This window comes from Neolamprologus multifasciatus, chromosome 1 (genome assembly GCF_963576455.1).
Source record: "Neolamprologus multifasciatus chromosome 1, fNeoMul1.2, whole genome shotgun sequence".
Taxonomy (NCBI): Eukaryota; Metazoa; Chordata; class Actinopteri; order Cichliformes; family Cichlidae; genus Neolamprologus; species Neolamprologus multifasciatus.
Window position 1 is genome coordinate 141,078 of NC_140439.1, and position 12,516 is coordinate 153,593.

The window sequence follows — 12,516 nt, forward strand, 5'->3', positions numbered from 1 at the left end:
TGTAGCCTCAAACCAGCATTTCATCTCCGAGGAAGTTTTCCCAGAGAGAAGTAAAGCAAGTGTGTAAGTTCATCTCTGAATGTTTGTAAAGCATTCCCACGTTAAGCTTAACAACAGATATATGGAGCGACTGCCTCTCTCTCTCTCTCTCTCTCTCTCTCTCTCTCCTGCTTCAATCATAAACTGATCAATGATCAGCTGATCGTCTCTCTTCTTAGTTTTTGGCCCACTTTGCACCAGAAAGAGGAAACCAGCGGCTGAACAACAGCAGCACGTTTAAGCTTGATCAGCTGTTGTTAGAATTTATTTAATATTATTTCTACACCAGGATCTTTTTCTACAGCTGACGTAACTGTGCAGGGGCGGAGCTAGCAAAGTTTAGCCAGGGGGGCTGATAGGGCATGAACAGGGGAAAGGGGGCACAAAGACATACTTTTCTTTCTTATTCTCATTTAAAATGTCGAGCTTTTAATAAATAATTATCTGAATCTTACACCCAAAGTTTTAATCTGATGTAAAATGTATAGAAGTCCATTACTGTACATAGTAACTGTTAAGTCTAATATACCCTAGTAAGCTATACTACTTTTTCCTTTGGGAACCATCTGTGCAGTCTGCAGTTCTGTTGAAGAAAGCTGTTGAATCTATTTAATTATTCTTGAAAAATAATTTATTTCTGTGCATTTTTCCCCCTGCATCAAATTAAATTTGATTACGTCAATTAAGCATCATGAGGTGGAGGGTGGTTCCCTATTTTTTTTTGCTGGGAGGTTGCAGCCCTATTAGTTAGGTTGTTTAATATTTCTGCTAAGTACTCTTTAAAACACCAGAACAGGGAGGATGGAGCAGGTTTAAGTTTATTAGATTGATCAGTGTTACTGAACTATGAAATATTTTGGGCGCAGTGTATTTTTTACATACAGGTATAACAGAATAGCTTTAGTGTTGTTATTTATTTAAACTTGAGTATAAACTTATACAAAATGCACCAATATATTAAAAAAACGTTTTATTGATTAAAGAACACACTATATCGGATTCATATCGGTATCGGCAGATATCCAAATTTATGATATTGGTATCGGTATCGGACATAAAAAAGTGGTATCGTGCCATCTCTAGTTCAGTCTTACTTTTTTGGTTTTGGTTTTTGTTACATGACAAAGTGTTTCATATACAGTATACTTGTTGACTGCTTTTCAAGCATATGAAAAAAAAATGGCATTGACCCAAATCATCACGATTGTAATAAAATATTTTTAATCAGGTTTTTTTTTTTTAACTTAAGTTTGCACACGCCTTTCTTGAATTTTATTGCTCAAAAGCCCAAACATAATCTTATCAAATCTAAGGAGCTTGGAAAGAAAAAAGCATCTTTCCAAGCTGCTTAGACTATGATGACCTGGATGACTGAGAACCTTCACAGATATAATCTTATCAAATTTTACTGGGTTTAGGTGAAGGTCGTTGGCTCCAGTTCTCTAATACTATGCAATACTATACTATACAATGCACCAATACTATACTTCTTGAGGATGAAGTTGTATTTGGACTAATGGACTATTGTTTCTCCTTACCTAATTGAGCAGTTCTTGCATTAGGCCAGTAGTGGAACAGAAATGAATTTGCTGTAAAGCAAATGGGTTTAATATACAGTTTAAATCCTGGTGTTCAGTATTTTACATTATATTAGAGATTACCTGACATTTAATTTCAGGTCCAAGAGCATATAAAGTTTTAAATTCTGTGAAAGTATGTATTTATAGCCATTCTGTGATGGATCCACAGTATTGTTTTATCCGGTAAGCCAATATTCTTTCACCTGTGTCCACTAAGTTTTACAGGGCACAACCTACATACTCAACCTCTGCTGCTCAACCCAAAAATAGATTTTTCTTACAAAGGTGGCACCATGAATAGGCTTTCCAGTGATATACGATTCATTTGCAACATTCATTGTCACAACAAAGAAATCAACCAAACATAAATTTCCTTAGTTTTGTAGTACAGACTCTGTGTTTTGGTTTTTACCTGAGCTTGTTAACGCACTTAGTGGGCTAGTAGATGTCGTCATGGCGCTAGAACCTGTAGGTGTGGCCTGTGTAGCAGTTGCTGCTGCTGCTAAAGCAGCGAGGTTCTGCATAGCATTAAGACCTGACAGACACATGAATAGGCAAGTTCAAGTTCCCCAACAGAGATCATCAGTTATACAGATATAAGGCTGGACTTAACTTTCTCAATAAACAAAGGGATGAATCTAAACTCAAAATAATTAATGAGATTATTATGTAGCCAGTAATATAGCTTTACATTTTGTGGATGTGTGTATATGTACCTGAAACAGGGTGCAGGTTGTTGAGTGCATTCCCTGTGGAGGCAGACTGCTGCAGCAACTGTAAGTAGAGCTAAAGCAAGAAGAAAAATGGAAGATAACATTTAAATTTGTCAATTTGTTTTCTAATGGTTGTTACATTTTGGATAAATATACACTTACTGCTAAGTACTGTGGGCCTAAACTGTTGAGTCCAGTGAGATTACCCCACATGGAAGCAGCACTAAGTTGCTGCATCTGTTGCTGCAGCTGTTGAGCCATGCGCTTCTGCTCCTTGTCCTTCTGAGTGTCTGCAAATTTCACTACAATTGGCGATGAACAACCCTGAACACAAACACAGGAAAACATTGTGCTCATGACAGGTTACTGGTCAAAACTATTAAACTGCAACTTTCAAATTCCAAGTAACGTAACCAAATAGTTAAAAAAAAATCTAGAATAGAATAATCCTTTAATTGTCCCACAAGGGGAAATTTGGTTGTAACAGCAGCCAGAAAGACACATATACAAACAAACAGGACACAGGACAGAAACATACACAGTTTTTTCTTACATATTTACATCAAGGACAATGGTTAATCTCTTGCTGTGAATAATCATATACTGGGAAACCTTGAAACTATTTATCCAGTGGAAACAACAGAATGCAGATCTCCTAAATCACAGACAAAATGCAAATTTGTTTTTTTTAGTTTAAACTTCACCTCCATGGTCTGGGACTGATGCATGGATTTGATAGCAGACTGGGCCATTTGTCTGGCTGTGAATGTCACAAACGCACAACCTGCAAGAAAGAAACTAAATGTATCAATTTTGTTAACCTTTCAGTAAGACCACACTTATTTTTAACAAAATTCTTGATACACTTTTCCAGTTTATTTGTGTAAGAGGGAGAACTTTAAGATTCATTATTCATATTTAACCTCCTAAGACCCGAACTCTTCCACAGCATGCATTTTTAATTTCTCTTTGATATTTGGGCATATTGGGGCCTGATGAATGTAAAAACAAAGAATTACCAGATTTTTTTTTTACCTTATTTTTGTTTTTAAGAAAAATGAGAGCCACGTATTAGGATATTCGTTTAAAATTTTGAAAGAACAGTAGCAGTATAATGTCCTCGTAAGTGGATATCAGGCCCTTGTAGAACAAAATTGAGCATTTTGGTCTAAATAACCCAAAATGTGATGTCCACATATGTGGACGCCAGGTCCTAGGAGGTTAAGAGGGGAAATGTAATTTATCTTTAAAAAGATTTTCAATTCAATCAGTAGGTCATCAGTTCCTGGCATTGGATAAAATAGTGATGATATCATCTGGTGGATACATCTGCTTTTCCAGACGATTGTACCGCTTAGTCTGTACACCCGACCTGACAGGGGAAGAAAAAAATCAAACAGAATTAAGGGTTGTCGGTCTGGTGAACCACCGGTGCAAGAGTTAGGGTTAGGGGCTTATCTAGATATTCTAACATTAAGGCTACAGTTAGATTTTCCTGTTTCAGTGCAGCTAACCAAATAATGAAAGAACTGCACTGAAACAGACAGTGAAAGCGGACAGTGTATCTTTTATTTGTTTGTTTTTTTAAGTACAAAAGTGATACCTTAGGCTGCTTTTTAGTTGTAGTGTCCTTGTGTTCCACTGAGTTCTGTCACTAGTTACCTTACCTAAGTAATGTAAGTCTATTAGCAGGGACCAACTAACCTAGTCACATCACTTTTTGACTCTAAACATGGTTTAAGAACAGATCTCTATGATGTAAATTATCCTATTTATAGCATTTTCACCTTCTAACATTTTTGTGGTATTCGAAACAACATTTTTCTTCACGTCTATCATGGTTCTTTAAAGCTGTTAAAGAGCAGGGCATTTTACTGAATTGATAATCAATGTTGTCTCTTTAGAATCAAACCTGCAGAGCGAAGAAAAAGGTATGAGCTTTCAGCTCTTGAGGGCATCTTCTGGTGGATAAGATCAGTCTTTAATCTTAGTCACTTTTTACATCATCCCAGTTTAGTTGTCTATAAACCTTTGGACATATAGAACTGCTTGGTTTGCCATTGCACAGAGCTTCCACATTTTGGTTTGTGACCAATTGGTTTCAGCCCATACTAGGCATTTACAATGCTGTGCCATCCCTATTGTTTTTATTTGCATATGTTTCAGTACATTTATTAAAACATTTATCATGTTTTTAAGTTAGTAAGACTATGACCACCTTTATTCCTCAAGTGAGTCTAAATTGTCTTATTCAGCTCTCTTATACTTTCTTACAGTACTTTCTTCAGGAATAGTTCTCCAGGCTTCTTGAAGGATATTCAAGGCTGTTCTTCTATTACTGCTTCAATAATGTTGAAGTCTGGGCTCTGGGGCGGCCAATCCATGAAAGATAGTGTTCCTCTGTGTGTTTTTGTATATGAGTATAATCTTAATCCATTGGTGTTGTGTTTGGGATCACTGTCATGCTGAAAAGGGAAGCTGTTCCCATAGGTTTCCAGGTGGTATTGCACGTTCGATCAAAATTTCTTGTTCTTTTTTTTATGTGATCATAATTCCCTACTGTTGACAAAATCCTCAACACCACTGGCTGACCTGCAGCCCTACACCATGACAGAGCCTCCCCTTTAAGAAGTCCTTAAAAAGTCGCTTTCTTTCCGAGCTCTTTATACTGACCTGGATGACTTGACCTCTTCTGACCTCTTACATACCATATTGACAATTGAACTGAAATTTTTGGATTTGGATTGAGTCTGATGGAGTTACACTCCATGTGACCCAGTTCTTGTGTAATCTGGCACACAAGAGCCTTTTTCCATATTTGATGAAGCTTCCTTTTGATTGATCTCCAGTCAAAGAGCCATCAGGTCCTGTGTCAAACTTCACAGCTTGTTTGAGGCTGGAGCCCAGGCCAACTGTTATAAGGTGACAGCAATAAGTCAGTAAAAAAAAAGTTGGGCCTAGCTTTGGGGTCAAATAAATTAAGCCAATTTGGAAGTGCCAAATTATATCTGAGGGTCACCAGATTGTGACTACAAAAAGACTTCCAGTCCTACAGAAGTCTTTGGGAAAAAGGTTTTCTATCTTGACCTTTGTAAACACTTTGCTCGTGAGTAAATGGGCTTAGTCATTTGTTCTGGGTGATACTGAATAAAACAAATTGAGTCTATTGTGTAAATTTTGCTTAGACCATGTTTCAAAATGGCAGATTATCTGTAGAACTGAACAGTTTAGCCTAATGCATTGTCAGTCACAAGTCATTAGCTAATGAGCACATGGTTTCATAGTCAGAGCTGCCCTTCCTTGTTTTTTTTGCAGCAGTGGAAACGCTCATCTCAAGGCTACAAATCAGGACTTGAGAAACCAATTAGCTTTACTTGGCCTCCAATGTACAGTATTTTCCGCACTATAAGGCGCACTTAAAATCCTTTAATTTTCTCAAAAATCGACAGTGCGCCTTATAATCCGGTGCACCTTATGTATGAATTCTGGTTGTGCTTTTACTGACCTCGAAACAATTTTATGTGGTACACGGTGCTCAAAAATCTGTCAAAAATATTTATTTATTTTTTTTAATACTTTTTTTTTTTTTTTTTTTTAACTTTTTCCAAGTTTATAGAACATACAAACAAAAAGAAAAGAAAAAAGGGAAGGAACACAAAAGGAACAGAATGAACAGAATTTCTGGGCCAAAGTTTTTTTTTTAAAAAAAGCAGATATAAGCGTTATGTTGCTAGATTACACGTTATATTCAGCTATCTCACAGAATTCCCTTATCTCATTCTCAGAGATGCAAAATAAACATAACTATCGCTGCCAGATCTGGGGCAACCCGGCATCTGTCCAAATACTCTCCCAACAAACAAAATTACACCCCCAAGAATTCCCAAAAGTCAGTAGGACTCCCCCAAACTCCCAAGCCCATTACAAGAACCTGTAACCAATTTCAGTTAAAACACTCAATTCTCAGGGAGGAACTGCTGCCAGCCAGGGATGCCAAAGTAACGTCCAATCGACCCAATCCACACCATCCACCCCGCCCCTCACATCCACAGAAAGACAGCCAGATGGAACCCGTTGCCTAGTACTCTCCCAGACAGGTCCAGTTCCACCTACAATCAAAGCAAATTTGACCGCAGAGGCGAAAAGCACAAAGCGCCAGTCTCTCCCACCCATCCGCCTGCACCTCAAATGGTCAAAAACAGAAGCAGTTTGAATTCGAGAAACCATTCCAGCGAAGAAGAGTCCGCAGCTTATTCGGTTGAGTGGTCCTTGTAGGCTATCCATTTTGTCCAATGTTTTTGGAATTTGTCAGTTTTCAACTTCAAAGAGTAGGTCATTTTCTCCATTATATATATTTCCTCTATTACATCGGCCTATTCTTTCAATTTTAAGGGCTCACTTTTTGGACAATTTCTTGTTATTACCTTTTTCCTTGTCAGCAACATAATTTTAAACAAGTAACAGTCCTCCCTTCTTACATGTTCCAATAGTCCAAAATACAGTACTCGGCCTCACACGGCACATCATGCCCAAATACTTTCTTCATTGTTACCGCAATACTTTCCCAATAAGATTTGACATTTTTGCACTTCCAAAACACATGAGAATGGTGGCGTTCCAGTCCCCACATAGTCTCCAGCATTGCTGGGGTGTTTTCAGCTGCTTGCTTTTGATATAAGGAGTAATAAAAAACCTAATTACATTTTCCCAACAATATTCTCTCCATTGTCTAGAGCTAGTGGAATTATGCTGTGAGAGACATGTGAATCGCCAATCATCCTCTGACAATTTAAGATGTAATTCAGATCCCCACTTTTGTTTAATATATAATGTTTCATTCCTATTCAAATTTCGCAGACCATTATATAATTTTGATACAATTTTTGATGGAAGATTTTTATGCGCACCTGATATTATTTCTGTTATCTGGCTACCTTCCCTCAGGGCCTTCCTCCTGATTCCTGTATTATAAAAGTGTCTTAATTGGAAACTGATTTATCCAGTCCAAACTGTCTGTGTAGTTTGTCAAAATATTTGAATATTTTCCCATCTATTAATGTGCACATTGCCGTAATTCCTAAAAATGTACTATCCCATTAGCCACTTTGTAATTTTTGAGAATATGCAGGCCAAATCAACAGTTTACAGTCTTCTTCAATTCTACACTTCGTCACTATAATCCACCAGAGTTTAATAGTGAATTCAGTAATAGGATTTGCATGTGTAGACTGTATAGTTTCTTCTCCCAATCTTGCTTGTGGTTGACATGATGAACAATAATTTATCTCAATGTGTTTCCATTTTGAGGTGTAGTCCGGTGAGCACCAGTATACAATATATCTCAGCTGGGCTGCATATAAGTATTCCTTGAAATTCAGGAGGGCGAGTCCAACTTAGAAAAGAAAGAGGAGGAGGGTTTTAAATCTTACTCTTAGCTTTGTCCCTTTCCAAATAAATCTGCTCACTAGTTTATCCCTTTTGTCAAATTGTACATCTGGTATATAGACTGGAGATCCATGACAAGTGGTGCCCATTTAGTCAAATCTTTTTGAATCGCGTTGCTAATCTTGCCATAATTTGCCTCATATAATGTGCCTAATTCACAGATAGACACCTAAATATTTGATCTTATTCGAGTCCCATTTTAGTTTATATTTCTTTTGGATTGAATCTCTGCGGGAATAGTTCATACAAAGTACGTGAGTCTTTAAGATGTTTAGTTTATACCCTCATTTTTTGCCAAAATGTTTAAATACTTTAATCAATTGAGGAAAGGTCGTGTCAGTATCCTGTAAGTATATTATTATATCATCAGCAAAGAGACCTATTCATTATTCAACTTTAGAAACTGTAACCCCTTTTAAATGTGTACTTTGCCGTATGTAATGAGCCAAAGTCTCAATATACAGAGCAAAAAGGGCTGGACTGAGGCAACAATCCTGCCTAGCTCCTCTGAAGAGCTCAAAACTGTCTGTCAGATCCCCATTTATTTTGACTCTAGCCAATGGCCTGTGATACAAGGATTGTATACACTCCATAAAGATACTGTTAAAGCCCATTCTTTTCGAGACAGCAAAGAGAAATATCCAAGAGACTCTGTCAAAAGCCTTTTCAGCATCTAGGCTTACTGAGACTGTTGGAGTTTACTGTTTATTAACTTAATTATATGCAGTGTGCGTCTGTCGCCCCTTCATGAATCCTGTCTGATCTACATCCATCAGATCTGAAGGGAACAGCTCTAAGCGTCTTGTAATTATGGAGGTAAATAATTTATAGTCCCCATTTTAGATAGAGATTGGGCGATAAGAGTCACAATTTTCCTTGTTTTTACCTTATTTTGGTAGGACTGATATGATGGCCTCTTTCCAAGAGGGTGGAGTTTTAGCATGTTTTAGTGTCCAGTTGAAAGGTTGAAAGAATCTATCAAGAGAGTAGCCAGGACCTCTTTAAAAATCTTGTACCACTGATTGGGGTACCCATCACTCCCTAGACTTTTATTAGGTTTCAATTCCCTTATTGCCGTATCCAGTTCTTCTTTAGCGATTGGTTTAGTTAAAGACTCATTTTGAATTGTTCCAATAGAAGGAAGGCCTAACTGAGCCAAATAATCTTCAATTTCTTCTCCGTCTATCTGATCAGGTTGATTATATAAGGTTTTGTAGTATTATTGAAAAACGTTTTTTATCTGTGCTGGTTCATATATTTTTGGGTTTTGGGTTAGTTTTTGGGTCTCTGATCGTATTCATTGCATTACATATTTGTATTGATTTTAAGCATTTGGCCAGTATTTTAGTTGCTTTGGAACCGGACTCATAAAATGTTTGTTTTGTGAATCTTAATTTCTTTTCCATTTCCTCCATAGACAGATCGCTTAGTTGTTTTTTTAAATCTTTGATACTTTCAGCCAAGTTGGCACTCACATCTGTATGCTGTTTTTTTTTAAATCTCTTAATCATTGTTCTAATTTGAATTGTGTGAGCTTTTCAGGGTTTTTTTGATATGGGTAGTCCTTGATATCAGATATCCTAGAATTACTGCTTTAACAGTATCCCAAATAATTGTTGGTTCCATCTGTTCATCTCTATTATCAGCGATACTGACTTAATAATTATGTAATTCTTTTATAATCTCTTGTAACACAGATTCATTGTTAAGAATACTAGTATTTAGGTTCCACAATGATTTCTTATTCTGATTGTGTAAGTGAACAGTCAAGTGTATGGCATTGTGATCTGACAGATCAGCTATACCGATGTTACAATCTATGACTCTGTGTCTATCGCTTCTGTTTATCAAAAAGAAATCAATCCTTGAGTGTACCTTATGAGCTACTGAGAAATGAGTATAGTCCTTCTCCAGAGGGTGTAGCTCTCTCCACACATTACAAAGATCTGCTTCCTTTATAAGCAAATTAAGAGCCTATTTTTGCGTCTTTTTAAACTTGTAGTATCTTTAGTATGAGTTAATACACAGTTCCAGTCACCCCCACATATCAAAGTCCCTTCACTAAAACTAGTGATTTTTTCAGATAGTTTTTGATAGAATTTTGGGTCGTGGGGGCATACACATCTATCAGGGATACCATATTATTATCAATCCTCCCTTTAACAGCAACATATCTGCCTTATCACAGTCTTCCTCCAACATTTCAAAATTTACCGTATTAGAGATTAAAGTTATAACTCCTCTTCGTCTACTATTATTAAATGAGCTGTAGAAGGACTTTACATAACTGAACTTTTTAAATTTTTCATGCTCTTCTTTTGACATATGGGTTTCTTGGATGAATATAACAACCTACTCCTTTTAACTGGATTCCCCAGACCATTGATATTGATTGAGATGTTTACCTACACCACTCATGTCTTATAAAATGTGTAAAAACAGTCCCCACAGATTCAAACAGACAAAAAACAACATTGCTAAACATAAAACAAAGAATAAACAAATGCCTGGGACTCCCATTAAGTGGGAAAAGACAATCTCCCACCATGACCCCGTTGGCAGGTCTAGGGTAGTAACCTCCACAAAGGGAGGGCCCTATATAAAGTTCGGAGACTGAAAATATTGTTTCCATCTTATAGTCCAGTGGTTCCCAAACTTTTTTTGTTGCTAGGCCCCCCTTTGTTTTACAAGAAAAATCTTCGCACCCCCCCGCACAAACACATCCTCCAACCACACACACCCATATTTTGTTTTCAAACTCCAATGCGGTTTATTTCACACCTCAAATATTTAGTAAACAATGAAACAAGTAAAAGTAAACTGCAATAAATTACAGGTAGTAATAAAATATACTACTAACTATTTTACACTACGTCCACACCTACACGGGTATTTTTGAAAACGCAGCTGTTTCTATGTGTTTGGGCTTTTGGCTTGGCTTGGAAGGAAATTGGTTTGGAAACATATTTGGCAATGCTTCATCTCCTGCTTTACATTTGTGTGGGAGCCCCGTCAAAAACCTGCCCATTATGCTAGCAGTGTCCAAGCTCTTTCTTTTTTTTTGTACTGCGCCCCCCCGCAATGGCTCTGCTCCCCCCCCAGGGGGCGGGCCTCACACTTTGGGAACCTCTGTTATTGTCCAACGTATTTACCTCCATCCGGTGCTGCCCCTCCCATTCTATGAATTGATGAGGCAATCGTGTCGTATTCTGGTCAGTGGCAGGGGAAAGATGTCCCCCGAGCTAACCATCACTTCTCTGAAATTCCTTCAGCTCTTCTTTAGCCCCGGGAAGTAGCTTGCTCTCGTCGAGAGAATGAGACCCGTTTCCACAACACTTTCTAAACAGCGCATCCTCCTCTTCAGTCGCTGTTGGGATCCGCACGACGTATCCCCGCCTCTGCAGCTCCAGAGCCGCGTCGCATGCACTGCTGTAGTATCTAACTCTGTCCAGCCAGTGGATCTGCATACACGTATATGGAGTTTGGAAGTGCACGCCCATGTCCTATAATGTCCGTTTGACTTCTCTGCATTGTTTCCGCTTTTGGACAGTATCTGATGCATAATCATTATCAAACTAGATCATCTTGCCATTCACCTGGACTTGCTTCTTCGTCCAAGTTTTTTGGAGTATAAGTTCTTTCGTTGTGAATTCCTGGAAATTAACAAGGACTGGTCGCAGGGGGTCTCCAGGGTGCGATTTCTGTGCGGGGGCACGGTGGGCCCGCTGGATCTTGAGCTCCAGCCCATCTGGCATAGGTAATTTGTGCTGAAGCAACTCTTGGACAGATTTCCCCTCAGCGCTATCTTCCACTCCAAACATGCGTATATTGTTTCTGTGGGATTTTGATTCTAGATCTGCCAGCTTGTTTTGGATCAATTTCTGTGCTTTTAGGGTTTGGAAGAGCACTTCGGTTAGCTCCAGTGTCATGTCTTCTATGTCTTCTCAGACCTTCATTATCTTGTTTGATTTCTGATTTCAATGATTCGATACCCTTAGTAGCTCACCAGCTGAATTGCTAGCTATGCTAACGGGGCTCATGCTAGCTTGTCCTGTCACGATGATAGCATTAGGAAGTGGCTTTATCCTGTCCCTTTGGCATTTTGAGTTCCCTTTGCCTTATTCCGTCACCAGCTGCATTTCTCTTGCCCAGTTGAATTGTCTGTTAATGAGTTTCGGTGTTTTTCTATCAAGATTGTGGGGAGCAGCCACCGAATAGGTCCACTCACTACGTCATGACACCAGAAACCGCCCCAAATTTTTTTAATATGACTTTGGTAAGCTACGAAGCCACACCACTTAGATTGTCGTAGGATTGCGGCTACCGTAGTCAAGAGCCTCACGGAGTAATCTGGGTCCAAAACTCCTTTTGCTTTAGATCCCAAAGTCAAACAATAGTATGGGATCACTGAGAGTTAAAAACTGTCTAAATCAGGGGTTGGCAACTCTGGGCACACGTGCCATCGGGGTTAACTGATGGCACGACCATAGCTGGACTGGCCATCGGGCATAACGGGTACTTGCCCGGTGGGCAGATTGTGATTTTTCGTTTTTTACGGGCCGATGGTTTTGTTGTTGTATTTGTAACGGTATAAACAATGAAAGGTGGTGGATTAGCCAGATGCTGGCCGATGTGTAAAAATAACTCAGTTGTTTGGTGGTGGCTATGGCGGAGCTTCCACAGAGGCCAGCAGGTGGATGAGGGAAAGGGGAGGCAGAAGGAGGAGAGACCCGAGGCAG

The 12,516-nt window shown here is 38.6% G+C and overlaps 1 protein-coding gene across 10 annotated transcripts in view; it reads right to left on the reverse strand.

Moving 5' to 3' along the window:
* celf1 (cugbp, Elav-like family member 1) overlaps positions 1 to 12,516 on the reverse strand; it is a 56,032-nt gene that overhangs the window by 14,421 nt on the left and 29,095 nt on the right. For all 10 annotated transcript variants that reach the window (XR_014874711.1, XM_085163931.1, XM_085163901.1 and 7 more), the window contains 4 exons: positions 3,037 to 3,116; positions 2,495 to 2,656; positions 2,336 to 2,405; positions 2,032 to 2,154 (listed from right to left, as the gene is read on the reverse strand). Coding sequence is in view for 9 of the 10 variants with exons in the window: in XM_085163931.1 (XP_085020057.1) it covers positions 2,032 to 2,154; positions 2,336 to 2,405; positions 2,495 to 2,656; positions 3,037 to 3,116 (435 nt within the window). In the remaining variant the exon portion in view is untranslated. The remainder of the gene's footprint in view (positions 1 to 2,031; positions 2,155 to 2,335; positions 2,406 to 2,494; positions 2,657 to 3,036; positions 3,117 to 12,516) is intronic.